This window comes from Gekko japonicus, unplaced genomic scaffold, assembly GCF_001447785.1.
Source record: "Gekko japonicus isolate JY-2015 unplaced genomic scaffold, Gekko_japonicus_V1.1 scaffold103, whole genome shotgun sequence".
NCBI classification, from domain to species: Eukaryota; Metazoa; Chordata; class Lepidosauria; order Squamata; family Gekkonidae; genus Gekko; species Gekko japonicus.
Window position 1 is genome coordinate 567,469 of NW_015160210.1, and position 24,537 is coordinate 592,005.

Sequence of the window (24,537 nt, forward strand, 5' to 3'; positions counted from 1 at the left end):
GAATAATTCTCTGGGGGAATTTTGGAGGCACGCTAGATTTCTTTGGGAATCACCTCCAAAAAACTGGCCGACGTTCATCTCTGAAGCCCTCCCAAGTTTCATTTCATGTCGAGCTTGGCACACTCCATTTCTCTGAAACCTTCGACCGCATACCCAAAGAGGTGTGATCCATCACGTGTTCACCTTCAAGAAGCTCCGGCCCAAAAGCCGCATGGCTATCTCTATCGGCATGCAAAACCCCCCATCTAAAAGACAAGGGAACTGCTAACGGTTATGTCTCATCCCCCTCCCCCTTTCTGCAGAAGCTCAGCGGCGACCATACTACGCAGACTACTCACCGGTGCGAAAGTACATCCACACTCTCTGCACGAGTCACTATTTGGATCTCTTCATCACCTTTATCATTGGGGTCAACGTCATCACTATGTCCATGGAACACTTCAACCAACCGAAGGTAAGGACACTGTGGATTTGGTCGCTGGGGAAAGGAGTGGAACATGGATTCGGTCCCTGGCATTGGCCCTTTCCACACTAGACCTTTAATCCTGGTTCAGTGCTGTCTCCTACTAGCTATTCTGCACTACACTCGAGTGTCAATTCTGCATTGCATTGTGGTCACCCTGGGTTCACACTGCCATTGCCCCGGGGTATATGGATCCTGTTTTGCCGCAGGCTCCCCTCAATCCAGAGTGGCCCCAGTGCAGATTCAAGCGTAGAATTTTTAAGTCAGTTTCGATCCTCCCCTCCCCTTTCCCGCCGTACCTAGGACATACACCCCTGTTTGCGATGCGGAATTTATAACCTGGGACAGGCAAGCAAACTGGAACTGGATAAAATTAGTGCAGAAAACAACAGATAAGCAGAGATAATGGTAAGGTAAATGGCTGCGAGTCGGACACAGAGAAAACCTGGGGTGAGGTCCAAACGCGGAAAGGGCCATTGCGGTTGGAAAGGATCCAGACAAACACAGGGGTAAAAGGTCTTTCTGCCTAAAATCTTGCAGAGAGAAACCATTGGACTCTTGTTCAAGACACATTATTGATATGTTCATACTTTAATTGTACTGTTAAAACCCACATGGACTACAACAGAACAAAGATACCCTCAATATAGGGTTGCAAAAAAACTTCGCCATACAGAAGGTAACGATGCAATCAGAATCGGAAAGAAGCCAAGTAATCGTAGATTCAATTGTCGTACTAGACTCCGGAATTAGAGAAAATAAAGGCAAAATAAATTTTTTCCTAGCTTCAGCTCTCAAATGGGCAGTCAAATACAATATGTTCTGTGGTCTCAATTTTCCCTGTAGGGCATGAGTAAATTCTTTCAGAACAGGGAATCCTTGAATAACATCCCATTAACACTGCTGATGGTGTCGTCATAAAGGCTCATCGTAACTTGGGGGCCATCGATGTTTATAAATATTTTGGTATTTTATGCTGGAAAGGGAGTCAAACTCGCTGGGCACGAAAACATGTCCGTACGAAAATTCTATGGCAGGTGAGGCAAATTTATCAAGGATTAGCCTATGAAGGGCTGTTAGTCATGACTGCCCAATGGAACATCTGTGCTCAGGAGCAGTGTATCTGTGATTTACCAAATCACACAGACCTAGGGTGGCCAACTCTGGGATCCAAAATTCCTGGAAATTTGGGGGTAGAACCTGAGGAGGGCAAAGTCTGGAGAAGGAAGGGTGCTCGGTAAGGATGTAAGGCCATAGAGTCCACCCTCCAAAGCAGCCATTTTCTCCAGGGCCAACTCTGTAGTTTGGAGAGTAGTTGAAATCCCAGAAGATCTCCAGGCCCCACCTGGAAGCTGGCAAACCTACACAGACCATTAAAAGCAAACCGCTATCTCCATCATGTCCTGTCTGCAAAAGAGTGTGTCGGACTGGGTAAAATCAGAAGTTGGCGCTTTTCTTGGCACTCAGTTTCATAGTGCAATCCCAAACAGAGCTGCATGCTTCTTTAACCCCCTAGACTTGGAAGAATTTAACTCTTTTTAGATTTTAACTCAGTTATGGAAAGAGGTTCACCTTTTGATTTCTTACTGTCATGTAGCTGTTACAGGGAGGAGATCCTTGCCAGAAGAAAGAGTTGGCACCTCTACCTATATCCATAAAGCTCGACATGTTCCACATATGAAGAACCTTGGGGAATATTGTCTTCCCCTATTGTTGAGGTCACCGAGGGAGGACTCGTTTGGGGTTTCCCTAACCCCTTGAGAGATTAGATCAGTGAGTGCCTGCAGGGCCTTTTAGCTCATTGCACCACGTCTATGGAAAACCTCTCCCTAGAGATCTCTGCCTGGCAACTTTTTTACCAGGTTTCTGTTGTCAAGCAAAATCATGCTTATTGCTCCAGGTGTTTCCTTTTTATTTGGCTGGCAAAGTCTGATATTTTATATCGAACTGCATGTTGAGGCCAGATTGAGCCCGGTATTTTATCTTTTTATCTTTTTATCTGAGCGGGATACATTTCCTCCCCTTCGCTGTTCTGTATGTTTAGAAAGCAATTCTTAAATTATTTAAGTAACCAAACAGACGTGAGGAGACGCCCGTTCTGCCTTGCGGGTATTTCTATTTGCAATGTAAATGCGGACCAGACTGGAATGTGACATTAGAGGGAGCAGGGGTAAATTCTACTAGACAGTTTGCAGTGGAGGCCAAGCGCTTTGTGTCAAATCTGGTTCGGTCTGCTCGAGGTCAGGAAATGATGCTCTTTGGCTAGGTGTATTACGGCGGAAGCGGATGCATCACAGTGGAGAAACCTGACCTAACGCCTCCCTTTGATTCCTTACAGTCATTGGACGAAGCACTAAAATATTGCAACTACATTTTCACCATCGTGTTCGTGGTTGAAGCCGTGTTGAAGCTGGTAGCCTTCGGATTACGGAGATTCTTCAAAGACAGGTTTGATCAGTGGTTGGTGGGCTCCTGTCAATGTGATTTTTAGAGCACTTGTCCCCCAATCTTCTTCCAGCCTGTGGGCACCTTTGGAATTCTGACCCTGGATGGTGGCCACAGCCACAAAATGGCTGCCGCGGGAGGCCGAGCCTGCCACAAAATGGCTTCTGCAGCTTACCTTCAAGAACACTGTTGTGTCTGGACACATGCAATCTTCCACTCAGGCTTCACTGCTGCGGGTGCTAGTAGCCAGCATAAGAAGGCATGCCTGGGCTTGTCTGGCAGGCCACTTAGATGGACAGTGGGGAGGCATGTCTGGGCTTGTCTGGGCAGGCCACCTAGTTGGAGCTTGAAGCTCCAGAACAAAGACAGGCAGGATCCTGGAACCTGCCTACAGATTGGCCCCTGAGGGCAGCCAGCCAATCTGGAGCCCAGAGGCCATTTGAACTCACCAATCGCATGGGGGCTGGGAGTGGCTTAGGTGTATACAGTTTGGGCAGTTGCCCCGTATAAAGCATTCCTGTTGAGAGGCAATAAACTGCAGCTTGTTGAAATTGCTCTGCCTTCGCCTCTGCCGTGTTGAACCCACTACTTGACGAGCACAGTGCAGAGGCTTGTGCTGTGGTGGCAGCTGCTGCCAAAATGATGTTCTTTAAAAAACTGCACAGCCATTCAAATCGCCAGTGGCCAATCAGAAGCCTTGCTGGGCATAAGCACCACCTGGCTCCACCCACTTTCTTCAAGCATGTGGCAGGAGTCAGGAAAGGTGTCGAGAGGCACCGTGGCACCCACAGTTACCACACTGGGGACCCCCGTCTTAGAGACTAATTCTTTCATCCCTGGAGCCTCTCTTGCCCCGAAACAAGGAGCCAGTTCTGGATTTCCTCCCGCTCACTGGAGCAGAAGTTGGCTGAGAAGAGCAGATGTACCTATTTGGGAAAAACGGCCACCATTTCTCTGAGGATGCTTGGGCTGGGTCCTCCCATTGTTTCGTGGGACCTCCTGAAGTTTCATGATTGGACCGAGTCTCCCCGGCAGCCATTTTGTGATTGGTCCCTCCTACTCCCATGGCAGCCATTTTGTGAGCAGTCCCTCCCACCCCCATGGCAGCCATTTTGTGGTGGCGCCCACTAGCTGTTCTCAAAATTCCAAATAGATACAAAGAGACCTCCCAGTTTGCAAATATTCAATGTTACAGAAACCGGGGAGACGTTATTATGCAAAAATATTATTTTTTATACAATTATACAGATTGGAAATTACTATAATAAAATATCTTATGTACCAGTTAATGAGGCGGTGGCGCAGGCAGTAAAACGCCTGCCTTAAAAACAACACTCGAGCAGCCACTATGGCTGTTCGAGAACCACCGCGGTCGGGGTGAGCACCCGATCCTAGCTCCAGCTCCCGCCCACCCAGCGGTTCGAAAGCAGAACGTAACTCATAAAACTGCGAGTAGAAAAATGGGTACCTACCCTTAGAAGGGTAGGGGGCACCCTCCTCCCTCATGAGGCGTGTGGTGGATGGCGAAGGAACAACAATGGCGGCGAACGGCGAGACGAGGACGGTGGAGGCAGAAACAGCCCTGGCAGCAGAGACGGCGGACGGCGCAGCGGCGACTAGAGCCAGAAGAGCGATCCCTGGTGGCCTGCGGGGAACATCGAAGCAGCCGTCGCTGTTGCCGGCAGCAGAAAAAAGGCGCCCGATGACGTCATCCCCAGGCGCGGCAGAGCCTGAGGGACACAGCCGGAGCCGGGAGAGCGGATTCGCGCGTCCTAGAAAGCTGCCGCCAAAAAAAATGTGCCGGAAGAACGAAGCCCCGCCGGAAAAAGGAAGACCTGAGCAGTCAGAACAGAAGCCAGAAAGCCGAGCCGAAACCGGAGAGATCAGCCACCACCTGGGTGCTGGTAGGATTCCCACCCCTGTATAATGTGGCCGTAGCTAGAAATGTAACATGTGGCTAGCACAACAATGTAAACCACCCAGAGACCCCCACGGGGGTTAGGGCGGTATAAGAAATCGAAGTAAATAAATAAATAAATAAATTTTATTCTCCAGTCTTTTCCTTTGCTTTTCAAAGCTTATATTCCTAAGGTAAAATAATTTACAAGCCATTATTAAATTTACCTATATAATCATTACTTAATTTTTTAATTATTATTATCCATTCTATAAGGAGACAACCACTCACCAAATAGGAAACAACAATCTTCATATCAGGCTCCAATCCAATCTGCTAAGCGCTACTGAGTGTTAGAATGCCTTAACGCTCTGATGTGCTGTTAGCCTATATACATTAAATGGTACATAAGATATTTTATTATAGTAATTTCCAATCTGTATTTCTTGTGATTCTCTTTATTATTTGTTTATTTCATTATATTTATACCCAGCCCTCCCCACAACGAGGCACAAAGTGCATACAATACAAAATAGGTAAAACAGTTAAAATTCAGTTCAATGAGGATGCAAGAATAGAAAGATCCCAACATCTTGCGCGCCAGAAGGGGGAGGGCCAGGGCCGTAGATAGATGTTACTCAGCCCTCCGGTGGTATCACTCTATAATGGAGTGGTGGTGGTAGTGGTAGTGGCAGTGGCGGCTTCTACTCGAAAGCCTGGCAGAAGAGCTCCGTCTTACAGGCCCTGCGGAACTGCAAAAGGTCCCGCAGGGTCCTGATCTCCTCCGGGAGCTCATTCCACCAGATAGGAGATGCCACTGAAAAGGACCTGGCCCTCGTTGCCGCAAGCCTGGCCTCCTTGGGGCCCGGGGTCACCAGCCGGTGTTGTGACCCCGACCGAAGTGCTCTTTGGGGCATATGTGGGGAAATGCGGTCCCTCAGGTATGTCGGACCCTGGCCATGTAGGGCTTTAAAGGTAAGCACCAGCACTTTGAAGCGAATCCGGTCTGCTATAGGCAGCCAGTACAGCGCTTTCAGTACAGGTTGGGTGTGCTCCGACCTAGGGGTGCCTACCAACAGCCTGGCTGCAGCATTCTGCACCAGCTGCAGCTTCCGGATTTGCGACAAAGGCAGCCCCATGTAGAGAGCGTTACAGTAGTCTAGCCTTGAGGTGACCATCGCATGGATCACTGTAGCTAGGTCATTGCGGTCAAGGAAAGGAACCAACTGCCGTACCAGCCGAAGATGATAAAAAGCCGATCTGGCAGTGGCTGCCACCTGGGCCTCCATCGTTAAGGTGGGGCCCAGGAGTACTCCAAGACTCCTAACCTCCGAAGCTGGCACCAAAGGTGCCCCGTCGAAGGTCGGAAACGGGAGCCCCAACCCCGGTCTGGTCCTACTCAAGCACAGGACCTTTGTCTTCGCCGGGTTTAATTTCGGCCTGCTCAGTCTGAGCCACCCAGCCACGGCTTGTAAAGCCCGGTGCAGATCTTCTGGGTTGGAGATATATGTTAAACAGCATCGGGGAAAGCACTGCCCCCTGAGGCACCCCACATTCAAGTGGGTGCCTCTGGGACTGCTGTTCCCCTAGCACTACCCTCTGTCCCCGACCTTGGAAAAACGAGGCAAGCCATTGAAGGGTGAGCCCCTGGATCCCCACGTTGGCAAGGAGGTGGGTCAGCAGCTGATGGTCGACCGTATAAAATGCAGCCGACAGGTCTAACAACAACAGCGCTGCCACACCGCCTCGATCCAGATGCCTATGGAGGTCATCAGTAAGGGCAACCAGCACTGTCTCCATCCCATGTCCCGGGCGAAAACCAGACTAGAATGGGTCAAGGACAGAAGCGTCATCCAGGAAGCTCTGTAACTGAGTCGTATGTAAACTCTGGAAAATTGAAAATAAAACAATTTTAAAAAAAGAAAAAAAAATCCAAAGGCACCCACAATTTCGCCAAGTTTTTTGGGGGGTGGGGTCACTGAATGAGATCACTGTGTTGGGCTGAAAGCTTCACAGTATTGACCACAGGTACCGAAAGCAACTGTGGCACGGTTGTAAAAATCGATGGATTTTAGAAGTTTCTAGTCTGCCTCTTAGCAATTGTGCTCCCAAAACGTTTTCCTGTTAGATGGACTAAAACCGTGTGCTTCGGTCATCTTCCCCCGAGGTCGCCCAGCCTCAGCTTCCCCATCTTTAAAATGGGCGTAATAAGATTGACTTCACCGTCTGTTCCGTCTCTGCCTGCCTCCAAGGAGTTCAGCATGGTGTTGAGGAATTCTGGGGGCCAGGTCCTTTTCCTGGGGACCAGTGTTCCCTCTAAGCTGAGTTAGTGTGAGCTAGCTCCCAGTCTTTTAGCCTCCGGCTCACACCTTTTTGTCTTAGCTCAGGAAGGATGGCTCCAGAGCAAACTAATTCATGCAGTAGCCAAATCGCTCGCTCACAACTTTCATGCCGGTAGCTCACAGGGTAGAACTTTTGCTCACAAGCTTAGAGGGAGCATTGCTTCTGGAGTATAGAAACATCCTCTAAGGCAAAAATCACAGAGTTATCGGTACCAGAAGGCCACAGGACCAGCAGAGTCCTGTAGCCTCCTGGGAAACAGAACCAAAGATCCAACTTACATATAACTATAGAAATTAAAGCAACGGGTTTAGCAGAGGACTGAGGCTGAATCCAGGACCTAATTCTGCGACACACGGTTCCAATTTTCTCCCTTTTGTCTGGTGACGACCAGTGCTCCCTCTAAGCTGAGTTAGTGTGAGCTAGCTCAGTTTTTTAGCCTCCAGCTCACACATTTGTGTCTTAGCTCAGCAACGATGGCTCCAGAGCAGACTAATTTATGTAGTAGCCAAATTGCTCACTCACAGCTTTCATGCCAGTAGCTCACAAAGTAGAATTTTTGCTCACGAGACTCCACGGCTTAGAGGGAGCATTGGTGACGACCCTGTAAAGTACATTAGGCTGGGGGACGATGTTGCACTGTGGGTTCTGAACCTGGGTCTCCCCAACCAGACCTCCACCTCAAATTGGCTCCCTGTCTTTAAGAGGGAGTGTGCGTGTTGCATCTTGAACATGGCCAAAGTACAGCCCAAAACTCGTGCAGCAGCCCAGAGATACCGCCCTTAATGCCTCGTGTTTAGTGCCTTTAGGATTGGGCGCCTGCCTGGCTCCTCCCAACTCTGCTGTTCCGCCTTTCCGTTTCTCCTCGGTCAGGTGGAACCAGCTCGATCTCGCCATCGTCCTGCTGTCCATCATGGGGATCACCTTGGAGGAAATCGAAATGAACGCCGCCCTCCCCATCAATCCAACCATCATCCGCATCATGCGGGTTCTCCGGATCGCGAGAGGTGAGCAAAGGAACCGGCCCTGGGGGTTTCTGTGACCACTGAACGAGCCAACCTGCAGCTGGCTCTCTTAAGCACCTTGTGTGGCCAGAGATTTAAAGCGGACCCCTTTGAGGTATATATTGGGTTAAATGTAAAACAATAATTTGACTTGGAAGCACGGAAGCCTTACACACGATCCCCGATCCTCCATGTTTCCCGGTTAAGGGGGAAATGCTCTTCGAGCAAATTACAAAGATGATCTGACTTCAATGGCAACAAGAGAAAGCCCAGGTATGAGAGGGAAGAAGAGAAGGTCCTATACAGGGGTCATTTCGTAGAAAAAGAGGTGGAGGAGCTCATTAGCATAACTCATTAGCATAACTTATTTGCATATGCCACACCCCCTGACATCACCGGAAGTGTGTCAGAAGGCAACACCCACCGCTCAGGCTCCACTGGACTGTTCTGGATTGCTAGCTATTGGGCGGGGGACGTGCAGATCTGTCCTCACAGAGGAGGGAGAGCTTGTACCTGAATAAAACTTGGTCTTAAAGGTGCCACTGGACTGTTTTGGGCCAGGGGGGCCCTCTGCAACCTACCTGGCTACTTCTTGCTCTGACTGAGGGCTGCTGGGAGAAAGGGGTGGGGCTTGTTGCATGTGCCTGCCCCCTGGGCCCTTTACTGCCGGAGCTCCACTCCTGTGCGCTTCTGCAGGAAATGACCCCTGGTCCTATATAAGATGAAACACAGAAGGCAAGCTATGGCCAAAGAGGCTCCACATCTAACCCTTGAGAGGGTGGGGTCAACTGCCAAGTGAGATGATTCTCTTAACCCTTTCCCTCCCAGATCCTCTTGCATGCAGAATTACAATATCCAACAGTATAAACCCTGTGTTCTGCCCCTTCATTGCACCTCTGAAAAGTGAGAGGCCCCATACGATTGCCAGTATGACTCCCCACGCAATGCACAAACACACAAGAGGTCTTCCCAGCAGACAAAATTCTATGCAGCAGGAGTCCTCAGGCCAAATCCCCTTTCTCCAACAGCCTATTTGCACAACCAAACAAACCCTGAAATGATTTACTTATTATTTATTATTGAACTGTTTCACTAATACATCGCCTTTCTCCCCAGTGGGGAATCAAAGAGTTCTTACATCATTCTTCAGTTTATCCTCACAATGACCCTGCAAGGTAGGTTAGGCTGAGAGTGCAGGACTGGCCCAAGTTCACCCAGCAAGTTCCCGTTGGCAGAGCGGGGATTCAAACCTGGGTCTCCCAGAGCTAAGTCTGATGCTCTAACCACTACACCACGCTGCCTCTCACTGAATACTGAAATGAGGGACAGCAGCAGAAGTCTTCAGTTATACTTTGCACCCTTCTAGGAGCTTTCAGACGACCTCTTTGCCTGCTAGATAAAGTGTCCTCCTCAGCACTCATTCCTGCAACCAAGGGTTGTGTGAATGAGCTCGAGAGTAATGTTTTCATTGGTTCTCCTCTTGGGAAAAAGGCCCCCTGCCAGATCCTTCTTACCCAGCCACCGTCCGTCCATCCCCCCAGGTGGCTGGACAAATGTCTCATAGAAATTGACAGCTGGGTATAAAAGTGGCAGTCCTGCCCTGTTATAAACTCCTTTTATTGGAGGTTAAGAGGTAGACTGCCTCTGGACCTGGCTGCTCCATTCTTCACTGACTCCGGTTTGCTCTCCCTTCTAGTACTGAAGCTGCTCAAGATGGCGACGGGGATGCGGGCTCTGCTAGATACGGTGGTCCAAGCTCTGCCCCAGGTAAGCCCAGAGGTCCTGTCGTGTTCAGGCAAATCCATTCTCCAGGACATTTTGGGTTTTGTTTTTTTAATCAGGCCTTGAATTGGATGTTGTTTTCTAAACTTACAGACAAGCCACACAGAACTGTGTCTCTGTCAAGAGAAGCCACAGACAAAATCGTGTGCGAAAGCACAGAATTATGTGGCATTTCCTACCCAGAATCCCTAGCAATGTGTCCTGCATTTGATGTGAATGCCAGAGGGGCAGAGCTCTATATCAGACACAGCATTTAATGGGTCAGCTTTATATCGGACACAGCATTTTAACAGTGGTTCTCCAACTATAGCATAATCCCAGTTTCGCCATTCGTCTTGGTGGGCCCACAAACGGCAGAAATGAGGCCTTCTGATGCTGGTATTGCTGGATAATTTGCGAATTAAACGAAGTTCCACAATCTGAATTTAACCCCTTTGCTCCCCATTGGGAGCATTTTACTGCCTCTGGACATGATCACCATGTCTAGTAGCACTTGATGAACCTTCTACCAGAAATCTGTCTAATTGGGGGGGGGGGGTCCCGTATGCTCGTGGTTTCTCGTTATGTCCATGGCCATGAATTTCACAATTCGATTACTTGTTGATGAAAGAAGTACTTCCTTCTGTCTCTTCCTGAATCTATTGCCCATGAACGTCAAGTTCTAGTATGTTGGGAGACGGGGGATAAGGTTCTCAATGGTCCTTTCCGCAGTTGGATCCCGTCCCTGGTTTTATCAGAGTTCCACTCGTGACACAATACCTTGCAGTTATCCCTGGTTATAACAGCATCCGTTTATCCCAGGACAAGTGTGGGGCAAAACCAGGGTGACCTCAATGTAATGTGGAAACAGAAAATACTCTGAGATAATTACAGGGGTGAACTTGAGTGTTGTGTAGAATGTAAAAATACTCCGAGATAATTACGGGAGTGAACTCGAGTGTCGTGTAGAATGTAAAAATACCCCGAGATAATTACAGGGGTGAACTCGAGTGTCGTGTAGAATGTAAAAATACCCTGAGATAATTACAGGGGTGAACTTGAGTGTCATGTAGAATGTAAAAATACCCCGAGATAATTACAGGGGTGAACTCGAGTGTCGTGTAGAATGTAAAAATACCCCGAGATAATTACAGGGGTGAACTTGAGTGTAGTGTAAGTTCAGGGACAGGGGTTGAACCAGGATTTAAGGTCTAGTGTGGAATCACCCAATGTCTACTTTCTCCACTGCAGTTAGTGGGTTGCCATCCTCCTGGTAGGGCCTGGAGATCTCCCGGAATGACAACTGATCTCCAGACTACAGGGCACTGGGATATTTGGTTAATATCAAAGAGTTTTGCCCATTCGTAGAAGTGTGATCCCGAGTGCAGGAAACAAATCTCCCGAGAAGTATATTGCAAAAAAGGTGAACTTACATTTATTCAGGATGATCCAGTTCATATTCTGGTTGCAGCCGAAAGGAGAGAGAGAAGCCTCATCTAAAGCATACTTTCCCTATCATCAATGGCCAGCTTGTCCGGTATCATGTGGGTGGACGTATGAGGGGATTGTATCTACAGGAAAGACCTGCAGAGACCTGTGTCTCCATGGAAAGCCATGAGAAGAGAGGGAGAAGACAAAGGGATAGGAGGGGTCAGAGGGTGGCTCCCAGGTTAAGACAAAGAGAGACATCCCATTCAAGGAGAGAATACCCTTAGAGTGATGTAGTGCTCCCTGATATCCAGGCGTGCTGAGTCACTCTCTTCACCAACGGAGTGATCTGTCCTCCTGCAGAAAATGGCTGTTTTGGAGGGTGGACGCTACAGCATTATTATACCCCACTGAGGTCCCTCCCCTCCCCAAATCCTGCCCTCCCCAGTCTCCAGCCCCAAATCGCCAGGAATTCCCCAACTGGGACTCGGCAACCCAAACCCCAGTGCATAATTGGGGTTTGGAAGAGTCTGGAAATGCTACCGTACTGTGTGTTTCGAAGTTCACTCCTGAAGACTAAAACAGTACATTTGGACAGAAGGCAGGGAAAGTGTTTCCGAGGCATCCCTGCCGCGTTACAAATATCACATTCCCCGCCATAATTGCAGATATAATTGCGTTTCCCGGAGAACACCTTTTCAAACTGTGTTTAGAATGAGGGCTCTGTTGAGACGGCGCATTGCTCTTGTCGTTTAAAGAAATTATCCAGATGCAAAACCCAGGTTGATGAGTGCGATCGATGTCAGTCTGAAAGACCTATTGGGGGGGGGGGGTGTTTAAGTACTTTCTAGGGCCCTAAATTAAAGGCAGAATGAAGGGGAATTGCATCCGTCTCTGGGATGCCGAAGAGCAGATGTTTTCCATGGTGGAAAATAGGAAAAGGGCTCCCCATTCTCTGATTCAGCCCACCTGAGGACGGGGAGGCGCTTCTGCTGGGAGGAGATGAATGCCTCCCCAAGAGGGGAAGGGTGCATTGCCGGGCGATGGGGCTTGGAGACGGTGGACCGGCCGCCACTTTGCATCTGAAAGAATGCTGCACGGACTTGCTTAGGTGGGAACGGCAGAGCATGTTCAACACATCCAAGTGGGGATTTTTAAAAAATGTTACAAGCAGGAGTAGGTGGAATAGTAATTGTACTTAACTGCCTCCTGGCTTAGCAACCAGTCTTGTGGGGATATCGTGGATGACGGCGTGGCTTATGCATTTAAGGGTTTGTGGACTGCGATTCAACAGAAAGGAACGTGAAGCTGGTTTCTACTGAATCAGACCAGCAGTCCATAAGTCTTGTCTACTCCAACTGGCAGTGGCTCTCCCGGGTCTCAGGCGGAGATCTTTCACATCACCCATTTCCTGGTCCTTTTTAACAGGAGATGCCGAGGATTCAAACTGGGACCTTCTGCGTACTAAGCAGATGCTCTACCACTGAGCCACAGCCCCTCTTTACAACTCTCCGGGGTCTCAGGTGGAGGTCTTTCCCATCACCTACTTCCTGGTTCTATTTAACTGGAGATGCCGGGGATTGAACTTGGGACCTTCTGCATGCCAAGCAGATGCTCTGCCACTGAGCCACAGCCCCTCTTGACAGCTCTCCAGGGTCTCAGGCGGGGGTCTTTCACATCACCCACTTCCTGGTCCTTTTAACTGGAGATGCCGGGGACTGAACCTGGGACCTTCTGCATGCCAAGCAGACGCTCTACCGCTGAGCCACAGCCCCTCTTTACAGCTCTCCGGGGTCTCAGGCGGAGGTCTTTCACCATCACCTCCTGCCTTGCCCTTTTAACTGGAGATGCCGGGGACTGGAACTGGTACCTTCTGAGTCTCTTTCTGGGGAGGAAACTGAAGGGAAAAGTAGAAAGGGTCAAAACCATTGGGGAAGCTTGAAAACTATTTAAAACTACGATTCTAGAAGCTCAAAAAATATATATTCCGCAGGTTGGGAAAGGTACAAACAGGTATAGGGAAAAGCCTTCATGGTTAACAAACAAAGTAATGGAAGCTGTAAAAGGTAAAAAGGATTTCTTTAAGCGGTGGAAAGCTAGCCACAATGAGGCTGATAAAACGGAACACAGGCTATGGCAAATAAAATGCAAGTCTGTGGTCAGGCAGGCAAAAAGGGAATATGAGGAGCATATAGCAAAAAACATAAAGACCAACAATAAAACTTTCTTCAAATACATTAGAAGCAGGAAACCAGCCAGGGAGGCAGTGGGGCCCTTGGATGACCAAGGGGTAAAAGGAGTACTGAAGGATGATAGGGAAATGGCTGAGAAGCTAAATGCATTTTTTGCCTCCGTCTTCACTGTGGAAGATGAGAGGTGCTTGCCCACTCCAGAGCCGCTGAGTTCGGGAGGGGTGTTGAAAGACCTGAGTCAGATTGAGGTGACGAGAGAGGAGGTCCTAAAACTGATAAACAACTTAAAAACTGATAAATCACCAGGCCCAGATGGCATACATCCAAGAGTTCTGAAAGAACTCAATTGTGAACTTGTGGATCTCCTGACAAAAATATGTAATCTCTCCTTAAAATCAGCCTCCATTCCTGAGGACTGGAAGGTAGCTAATGTCACTCCCATCTTTAAAAAGGGTTCCAGAGGAGATCCGGGAAATTACAGGCCAGTCAGTCTGACGTCGATACCGGGTAAATTGGTGGAAACCATTATTAAGGAAAGAATTAGTAGGCACATAGATGAACAAAACCTATTGAGGCAGACTCAACATGGGTTCTGTAAGGGAAGATCTTGTCTCACTAACCTGTTAATGTTCTTTGAGGGGGTGAACAAACATGTGGACAAGGGGGATCCAATAGATATTGTTTACCTTGACTTCCAGAAAGCTTTTGATAAAGTTCCTCATCAAAGGCTCCTAAGCAAGCTCAAAAATCATGGGATAAAAGGACAAGTCCTTTTATGGATCAAAAACTGGCTAATTAATAGAAAACAGAGAGTGAGTATAAATGGGCAGTTCTCCCAGTGGAGGGGTGTAAGCAGTGGGGTACCACAGGGATCAGTACTTGGTCCACTGCTTTTTAACTTGTTCATTAATGATTTGGAGTTGGGAGTAAGCAGTGAAGTGGCTAAATTTGCGGATGATACGAAGTTGTTCAGGGTGGTGAAAACCAGTGAGGATTGTGAGGCACTCCAAAGGGATCTGTCAAAGTTGGGCGAGTGGGCGTCAACATGGCAAATGGGGTTCAATGTGGCCAAGTGCAAGGTGATGCACATTGGAGCCAAAAATCCTAACTATAAATACACGTTGATGGGGTCTGAACTGGCAGAGACAGATCAAGAGAGAGATCTTGGAGTTGTAGTAGATAACTCACTGAAAATGTCGAGACAGTGTGTGACTGCAATAAAGAAGGCCAATGCTATGCTGGGGATTATTAGGAAGGGTATTGTAAACAGATCAGCCAATATCATAATGCCGCTATATAAATCAATGGTGCGACCTCATCTGGAATACTGTGTGCAATTCTGGTCACCACACCTTAAAAAGGATATTATAGCTTTGGAAAAAGTGCAGAAAAGAGCAACTCGAATGATAAAAGGGTTGGAACACTTTCCCTATGAGGAACGGTTAAGGCGCTTAGGGCTCTTTAGCTTGGAGAAACGACGACTGAGGGGTGACATGATTGAGGTTTATAAGATTATGCATGGGAAAGAGCAGGTAGAGAAAGAGGTACTTTTCTCCCTTTCTCACAATACAAGAACTCGTGGGCACTCCATGAAACTGCTGAGTGGCCAGGTTAGAACGGATAAAAGGAAGTACTTCTTCACCCAAAGAGTGATTAACACATGGGATTCACTGCCACAGGAAGTGGTGGCAGCTACAAGCATGGACGGCTTCAAAAGGGAATTAGATAAGCATATGGAGCAGAGGTCCATCAGTGGCTATTAGCCACAAGGTATAGATAGAGGCTCTGGGGCAAGTGATGCTCTGTCATCTTGGTGCTTGGGGGGGTCAACAGTGGGAGGGCTTCTAATGTCCTGGCCCCACTGGTGGACCTCCTGATGGCACCTGGTATTTCTGGCCACTGTGTGACACAGAGTGTTGGACTGGATGGGCCTTTGGCCTGATCCAACATTGGCATCTCTTATGTTCTTATGTAACATGGACATGAATTGATGATGGGACAGGACTTAAAAAATTTAAAACCTTGGGAAGTCTTTCAAGACACTGGGCACAGGCACTTTACCTTTTCTATGTAATTATAAAAAGGATGTTAACACCGCTTATGAAATATTCATAAGACTGTTTACACTAAACGTCTTAATCACATTGCAGCTGTTGTTCTTGCTGTTGTTGGTCTTAAAGGTGCCACTGGACTCTAGTTTTGTTCTACGGTTGTATGTAGTCTGGTTGTTTCACCGCCTGAAGGCTGCCCATGTGCAGGAGGTGAGCTGCGGCAAAAACCCGGTGCGGAAGCCCCGTTCCGCTTGTGATTCTTGTTCCGCTCCTTCTTTTCTAGGTGGGCAATCTGGGTTTGCTCTTCATGCTCCTGTTTTTTATCTATGCTGCCCTGGGAGTGGAGTTATTCGGGAAGTTAGGTGAGTCTCTTTCGCTCTGTTGTCTTCCTTTTTCCAGTAAGTATACATACAGATACAGTTGTTAAGTTCGACTCGAACTAGTGTATCTTTAATTATCTTAGTCCAGAACATGCTACAATGAAAAACAACTACAAACTCTGTCAGAAACAATCTCCAGTGTTAACTTTCCAGATCTGCATGTATCGATCACGAGGTCCCCCCTAACCCTAACCCTAACCCTTGTTTGCATCCTAAAAGACACTTCTCTCCACAAGTAAAAAACTGTTAAGTTTCTCCAGATCAGTTGATTCTAATGGGAAGCCACTAGAAATCTTTACAAACTGGGTATGCAGCTTAATCTATTCAAGTAGTTCAGCAGTTCGAGACCCGGGTGCCACATGACGGAGTAAGCTCCCGTCTCTAGTTCCAGCTCCTGCCAACCTAGCAGTTTGAAAGCAATAAATTGCAAGTAGATAAATAGGGACCACTTCGGTAGGAAGGTAACAGCGTTCCGTGCGCCTCGGCGTCTAGTCATGCCAGCCACATGACCACGGAGAAGTCTTTGGACAGTGCTGGCTCTTTGGCTTGGAAACGGAGAGGAGCATCGCATCCCTAGAGTCGGATTCGACTCGCTTTCAAGCAAGGGAAACCTTTACCTAAACCTGCCCTCCAAAGTGAAAGCTGCCCTCCAAACGTCTTCCTTATTCCACCCTAGTGCCCTGTCGCCATAACCTGTTGTCGAGAGGAGTAGTCAGTTTCTTCCACAGTGGGTTGGGGACACACGCTGTGAGCATCTACTGGCTTTTATTTTCATGAAATGGCTTATTTGGTCTCCTTTCTGAGTCCTGACTGACTCAGGACCCAAAATGTAAATTAAAAAAAAAATAACAGTATAAGGTACAATATTGAGTGTAGAGCGTCATCCCGGGGTCTGGGAGACGCAGGTTCAAATCCCAACTCTGCCATGGCCACTCGCTGGGTGACCTTGGGCCTCTCACATGCTCTCAAGTCTAACCTACCTCACAGGTCAAGATGGGGAAGTGTCTTTGTCTGTCTGTAGCTGTAGAAAAAGAGCAAGAGTCCAGGAGCACCTTCAAGACTGCATCTAGCATTCGCTCCGCTGTTCTACCAAACCCACCCTGGAACAGAAATTCCCCTCTACATTGCAGGCCACTTTCGCTTTGATTGACTGTTGGATTTTTATGGCAGTGTCCAGTTTCACTTCGTTTGGGTTTTATGGAAGTGTCTGCATAGAGTTATGGCTGTTTTATGGCCATTCAGGGATGACTCTGCAGTCAGTATGGCAGTTGGGGGGGGGGTATTTGAATGTGGTTTTGAGCCGCATCTTTTTCTGTTCCGGTGTGGATCTGATAAAACAACAGGCCTCTCTGGGTGACGTCATCACACCAGGCATGTCGGCCTGATACAGGCACTTTGGGGGCGGGGTTCCCCCTGCTGGCTGGATCCAGGCCGGTGGACTGGGGGGGGGGCTACAGCAGGCAAAACCCCGCCCCCCCGGGGGGACCTGGCAGCCCTAGAAACTTCACATTCAGAGGCACTAATCCTCTGAATCCCAGTACCAGAAGGCAACATCAGGGGAAGGCCTCAGCCACTCTGCCCTGTGGTTGGCCCTCCAGAGGAACTGGTTGGCCCCTGTATTCATTGGGATCACTGATCTGATCCAGCAGGGCTCTTCTGAGGTTCTTCTCAGGGGGAGGCCTCGGCCTCTCTGCCCTGTTGCTGGCCCTCCAGAGGAGCTGGTTGGCCACTGTGTGAGACGGGATGCTGGACTAGATGGACCCTCACTCACCTGATCCAGCAGGGCTCTTCTGAGGTTCTTACATTCTTATCATCGCGTTCCTGCCACCACAGATGTGGTTGTTTTCGCTGTGTCGCAGAGTTCTTGGTGACACCATCTTCCCCCCCCCAAAAAAAAACCTGGCTTTTTCTGGAGTTCCACCTCTGCTGAATTTCTCCCCCAGACTGCAGTGAGGACAACCCTTGTGAAGGCCTGAGCCGCCATGCGACCTTCAACAACTTCGGCATGGCGTTCCTCACCCTCTTCAGGGTGTCAACCGGAGATAACTGGAACGGGATCATGAAGGTAAATCCCCCCCACCCCACGTCATTTTCCAGCTGACCCTTGTTCATTTGTGTAATGTTTGGCCTTCCATCCAGGTGAGACACACTCCCCCCTTTACCACCAATGGCATCGGTATCCTGACGCATCAGAGCAAACCTCAACCACATGAATGGTCTTAAAACATCTCAGGCCTGGCTATGTAGAAACTGACAAAGATTTGAGGTTCTCTCATCCCCTGGGACAGTGATAACAGCGATTATATATTAGCACTTAAATCAACGTGTAAAAAAATGTTGGCGACAGACTCGTAGCCAAAATGTTGTGGCTTGTGGGGCAATTTTTTTTCCTGCTGGGGCTGAAGTTGTCAGTGGAAAAAGAAAAGCCATTTAGCCCATAGAAAGCTGTTACCAGGATACATCTCCAAATTGCAAGCTGTCAACCACTTTAGATGACAGTTCTCAGCTGCTGAAAGTTAATCACTCCTGCCAGCCTAAGCGACAATTCTGATAAGAACCCAGCAGGTGGTGACTTCTATTGTCAAGAAAGCTAACACGTAGGCAGAAAAACTTTCTGAAAGGAGACCAGTTTAGTGACACAGAGTCAGAAGGCATCCTAGAGGTCACCTACTCCAACCCCCTTGCTCAGTGCGGGAATCAGTCAACTACAGTATCCCACTCTGCTTAAAGGAATGTGCACCCTTAAAAAACGTTTTAAAACGATTGAAAAAAGAATTTACAGGAGAAATTATTGTGGGACTCTGCCTTTAAGAAAGGGGCGGAGCCTCAAAAAGCCTGAGACAGCACTTGGCCATTATCACTTAAGGGAACCTCCCTGTAGAGAGTCAGTGGGGTAAAGGAGAGAGCTCATTCCTCCGTGGCCTGTTTGTATGCTCCTGGGCTGCCATTATGGGAAACGGGTTGCTGGACTGGATGGGCTGTGGTCTGTTGTGTGATTCTGACATCATTCTCCACCCACCCCCCCAGGACACCCTGCGGGAATGTCACCGCGACGACAAGCACTGCCTCACCTACCTGCCCATCATCTCCCCGGTCTATTTCGTCACCTTTGTCCTCATCGCCCAGTTCGTCCTGGTCAACGTGGTGGTGGCCGTCCTGATGAAGCACTTGGAGGAGAGCAATAAGGAGGCCAAGGAGGATGCCGAGATGGACGCCGAGATCGAGCTGGAGATGTCCCGGGCGGCCAACACCCCGGTCCGAACCCCGGATGGGGGAGGACCCCTGGGCAGCCACGACGTTTCCAAGCCAGGGTCACCCTTCCTGGTGAAACACCAAGGCCTGGTAAAAAGAACCAAACAAACTCTGCCAGATACATACAGTTCCTTCCTAAGGGTGTGGGGGTAGGAAAGAGGGTTGCCAAATCCTACCGGAATAATAGCGGGGGAGTACCATAGAGTTTTCAGGCTGGTTGCTAGAGCGTCGCCCGGCAACGGACCCAGCATCACTTCCGGGTGACGTCATCGGGCCGGGCATGTCGGCCCGATCCGGCCACTTTGGGGGTGGGGTTCCCCCCTCCAGCCAGATTCGAACTGGTGGATTGGGGGCCCTTTCGGCGGGAAAACCCCCGCCCTCCCTGGAGAACCTGGCAGCCCTGTCCTAAATCCATTTTATTCTCCTCCGAAAAAAGTGGGGAGATCAATTTTTGATGAAGATAATTAATCAAATTGCCCACAGGTACCAAAATTTGTTTTTGGAAGTTTTGAGAGATCACACGCCAGTCTCCACATCTCTCGGGGGGGATTTAAACTGCCTGGTGGGGACTGGCAGATTCCCTGCCCCCCAGGTCCTGTTGCTGCCCTATGTCTCAGGAGAAAAATTAGAATGAAAAATATGGCTTCAGCTACTCACAGGATGTTCTTACCACAAAGTTCCTGGCGATTCCTAGAGCTACCTATAGGGTAGTTCTAGGAATTGCTGGAAATTCTATGGCTAGAATTTCCAGGTTTACCATACAGCTTCTATCGGTTTCTAGAACTACCTTTTTCACTTCCATAGAGTTCCTGGTGATTCCTAGAGGGTAGTTCTAGGAATTGCCGGAAATTCTATGGCTAGAACTTCCAGGTTTACCATACAGCTTCTATCGGTTTCTAGAACTACCTTTTTCACTTCCAGGCAGCTCTAGGAATCACTAGGAACTCTGTAGTAAACACTTCCTGTAAGTAGGCAAGGCATTATTTTTTTTAAAAAAAATTCTTCCAGGATACTGCCTCCCCCCACAACCGTTTCCAGGCATTGCTTGGTTACCCTAGTGGTGACTTTGTTCTGAGCCCAAGACATTTTGATGCTAGAGAAGGAAAATTGAAACAGACCCACACATAGCGGCTGAATATGGAGCACAATCACTCGGAAAGTCCTCCTGTGTATGCCCCACTGAAATAATTGGGAAAGGGGCACGGGCAGGAGAACATTACTTCGTCCACCGTGCCTTCAGGGTTAGATCCATCTAAATCCCTAGATCTGCTTTGTCTCAACCACTGGTGACCTCACCTTGCTGCATCGTGAAGCCAGTTCTGACCCTTTAGGTGGGTGTCTGGCTACGCAGCAAGATCTACTTCCAGCCAATGGTTGCCAACTCCGTCTTAGGAAATTCCTGGAAATTTGGCGGTGATGCCTGAGGAGGGTGGAGTTTGGGGAGAGAAGGGGAAATGGCAGCGATGTGGCAATGTGGTATCACTCTAGGACTTCCGCCCTCCGAAGTTCCTGTTGAGAACTCAGAGAGCCAGTTTGGTATCGTGGTTAAGTGCGTGGACTCTAATCTGGGAGAACCGGGTTTGATTCCCCACTCCTCCACTTGCACCTGGCTGGATGAATTTGGGCAAGCCGTAGTTCTGTCAAAGCTTTTCTTGAAAAAGAGCAGTTTCTGTCAGAGCTCTCTCAGCCCCACCTACCTCACAGGGTGCCTGTTGTGGGGAGGGGAAGGGAAAGGAGTTTGTAAGCCGCTCTGAGACACCTTTGGGTAGTGAAGGGCGGGGTATAAATCCCATCTCTTCTTCTTCGCTTCTTCCTCATGGGCAACTGTAATCTAGATATCAGTTGTAATTCTGGGAGAACTCTAGACCCCATGTGGAGGTTGCTTACAAGTGCCTTTTATGTAGCCCTCTGATACCCTTTTTGTCTCCTTAATTTTGTACCCCGAAGGAGGTTCTGAGCTGTGAGAATGTGTCTTTAGCCATCCCCGACTTAGACCTGCTGGAGGGAGGGCCGGATCCCTTGATGGAGTTCGCGTCCTTCTATCCTTCTCCTCACCGCTCTGTCCCAACACCTTCCCACAGTGCCCCAGGCGGGGAGGCCAAGGTGACTTGTATGGACGCGCCACGGCTTCTGCAATCTTTCCCCGTCATGCTTCAGTGCTGTGCGGCTAAGCAGTGGTGTGGTAGCGTCCGTGTGACCAGTCTGTGGCTTCAGAGCTAGTAGACAGCTTGCGTCTGCCGACCTTCTTGTCTCCTCTTCTGGTTCCTGCTTTCCGTCGCCATTTCTGTGTCTCCCACAAACAAGCCGCAGAATTTGCCCCAGTTCGTCTTACTGGGCCAGCTCTGAGATAATGTGCAAGGATAAGAGAGAACAAAAATGTCCCCCCCCCCCCTTTTTACCTGATAAACATTTTCTCCCAGATCCAAAGCGGTCTTTCCCCCACTTATAGCTCATAGCCTTTGACTAGACTTTACCTCATGATGTGACCTAATTCCATAATTTACGCAGTCACAGCTAACGTTCATGGTGTGCTAATCTTGCACTGTGCGAAAAGGTACTTCCCTTCGTCTTCCTTCTATTTAGTCAAGCGACCGCCGGTTGCAGTATGACGAGAAAGAAATATCTCTGTTCCAGTGATGTAGATTTATAAATCTCAACCACGTTGTCCCTGTCACAACGACACACAAAATCCTACACATCAGTGTTCCTGCATATGGGTAGCCTGCTTGTTCAGAAGAATGTTGGGGAAGCGGCGCTTTTGCAGTTCCTGTATGGGAATGGTCTCCAATGTGGTGCCCACCCATTTGAGTTTTCCCCGAAGCTATGAGCCAGTCCTGTCTTTCCTCCAGCTTACTGGGGCATAGAATCCAGAAACAACAGATTTCAACACAGGAGGATGCTTGGGTTGCTACTTCCCAGCATTTTGTGATTGGCCCCGGTGCCCCCACGGCAGCCATTTTGTGCCGGCCTCCATTCCCGGTTCTCACGATTCTCCAAGTGCTCGCTGGTTTCAAATGATTGGGGACCCCTTTTGTACGGACTGAGAGCATCAGAAGATGCAGAACTTTTCCCACATAAAGAATGTTCTGACTTATCCTTGTTACTAGGGAGCAAAGCCCGTTGTGGACGGAGACAACGGGCGCCTAGAAAAGTAGGGTGGGTGAAGGAAGGAAGGAAGGAAGGAAGGAAGGAAGGAAGGAAGGAAGGAAGGAAGGAGGGGAGGCAGGGGGGCCTGCAAAAGATTCTCCCGTCAGTTGGGGGGGGAGAAGGAATCGCCGCCGCCGCTGGCCTCCAACTGGGTGGGCGGGTGGGGGAGGGAAATCAGGCCATGGCGAGGGGTGCAGTGCCGCCGGCGGTGCGCCGTTCGCACGCAGCTTTTGCCTCCCGCCTCCCAGCCAATGGCATGGCAGCAGCCTTGAGCGGCAGCTGGCCAGACAATGGCTGACGGAGCGCATTTTGTCTCTGCTCAGTCTTACGCTGCGTCTTACTCAATTATATATAAGGGAGAGATGCCACTGGCTTGCATGCATACAGACACCCAGTGCCCAGTGGGCTTGTGGGCTTTGCAAGCCCACAAGAGACCACTAGCAGGGAAGGGAGGGGCTGTGGCTCAGTGGAGACCTCCGCCTGAGACCCTGGAGAGCTGTAAAGAGGGGCTGTGGCTCAGTGGTGGAGCATATGCTTGGCACGCAGAAGGTCCCAGGTTCAATCCCCGGCATCTCCAGTTAAACAAGACCAGGAAGGAGGTGTACAGTGGTGTACAGTCCCTGGAGAGCTATAAAGAGAGGCTGTGGCTCAGCAGCAGAGCATCTGCTTGGCGTGCAGAAGGTCCCAGGTTCAATCCCCGGCATCTCCAGTTAAAAAGGACCAGGTAGGAGGTGATGTGAAAGGCCTGAGACCCTGGAGAGCCACTGCCAGTCTGAGTAGACAAAACTCACCATAATGGGCTGAGGGTATAGAATTGCCAGGTCCAGGTTGAGAAATTCCTGGAGATTTGGGGATGGCACCTGGGGAGGACAGGGACTTCAGTGGTGTACAGTGCCACAGAGTTCCACCCTCTAAAGCATTCATTTTTCTCCAGAGGAACTGATCTCTGTGATCTGGAGACGAGCTGTAATTCCAGGGGCTGGCATCCCTAGATCATCCGATTCAGTCTAAGGCAGCTTCATGCGTATGTGTTCATGTGTTTGTGTTCTCCGGCCCCCAAACTGGAGGCCGGCTTATCCCCCAGCAAGCAGCTTGCGCCAATTCACTTTTGCAACCTGTAGAAGATCAGCCATCAGGCGAAACAGGCCAGGGACCACCCCAGTTCCAAACACCGGCCTTGCCCCTTGTGCTTTCCCCCTACACAGACAGCAAGTTGGCAGCACATCTCCTCTCCTTCATATCTAGCAACCTTGAAGCATTTTTTTCCCTTAATAAAAACCAAATTTGGGAAGCGCCGAGCACAGCTGCCTTGGAAAGGGCCTCCTCCTTGCCTCCTTGAACCTCGGCCATCTGGAATCAGAGGCTCGAATTAGCATCAGAGCGAGATAGCGGGGAAGGCGATGTGCTCTGCGTCTCGAGGTTCATCCCTGACATCTGCGGCTTCGAGCAGCCGGGGAGAGCTGTGGCCAAGTAAACATGTGGCCGTCCCTGGGCAGGCTGACTCTCCGCTTCGTCAGGAAAAGGAGAAGGATCACCTTCTGGAAGGAGAGTTTGAAGATTTGAAATGGGACTCAGATTTGGCACAGGGAAAAGGAGAGGGGGCCGTCTGTTCGGAGACGGACGGAGGGACTTTAGTGTCTGAAGTCCAGAAAATGCAAATGGCACCCTTCGAGGTGGTAAAAAGCCATTCAGAGCCAGTGTGGTGTGGTAGTGTTCAACAAGCTCCTCTGCTGAAGGGAGATGTAGTGGCCTCTTTAAAATGGCTACAAGCAAGCTACTCCGCTGAGGGGAGATGATGTGACCTCTCCAAAATGGCTGCCAGCAAGCTCCTCTGCTGAGGGGAGACATAATGGGCCCTTCAAAGTGGCTGCCAAAAAGCTCCTCAGCTGAGGGGGGTCATAAGGGCCCCTTTAAAATGGCTGTCAGCAAGCTCCTCTTCTGAGGGGAGGTGATGTGACCTCTCCAAAATGGCTACTAGCAAGCTCCTCTGCTGAGGGGAGACATAATGGGCCCTTCAAAATGGCTGCCCAAAAGCTGTCAGGAGACATAATGGGCTAGGGTTGCCAAATGTGGAAAACGGACCGGCGGGGGAGCGTCCCGCTGGTCCGGGAGCCGACGGAGCGTCACCCGGAAGTGACGTCACATGCTGGGCGGGGCCTCGCCATTTGAGGGGAAAA

At 49.4% G+C, this 24,537-nt stretch overlaps 1 protein-coding gene across 1 annotated transcript in view; it reads left to right on the plus strand.

Annotated features, from left to right (window-relative positions):
• Nucleotides 1-24,537, plus strand: part of CACNA1H (calcium channel, voltage-dependent, T type, alpha 1H subunit) — a gene marked incomplete at its 3' end in the record, with an annotated part of 563,591 nt that overhangs the window by 532,613 nt on the left and 6,441 nt on the right. Inside the window, exons 26-32 of the mRNA XM_015409183.1 lie at nucleotides 303-454; nucleotides 2,802-2,911; nucleotides 8,019-8,152; nucleotides 9,846-9,916; nucleotides 15,865-15,943; nucleotides 17,905-18,026; nucleotides 18,989-19,201. Of these exons, the coding sequence (XP_015264669.1) occupies nucleotides 303-454; nucleotides 2,802-2,911; nucleotides 8,019-8,152; nucleotides 9,846-9,916; nucleotides 15,865-15,943; nucleotides 17,905-18,026; nucleotides 18,989-19,201 (881 nt within the window). The remainder of the gene's footprint in view (nucleotides 1-302; nucleotides 455-2,801; nucleotides 2,912-8,018; nucleotides 8,153-9,845; nucleotides 9,917-15,864; nucleotides 15,944-17,904; nucleotides 18,027-18,988; nucleotides 19,202-24,537) is intronic.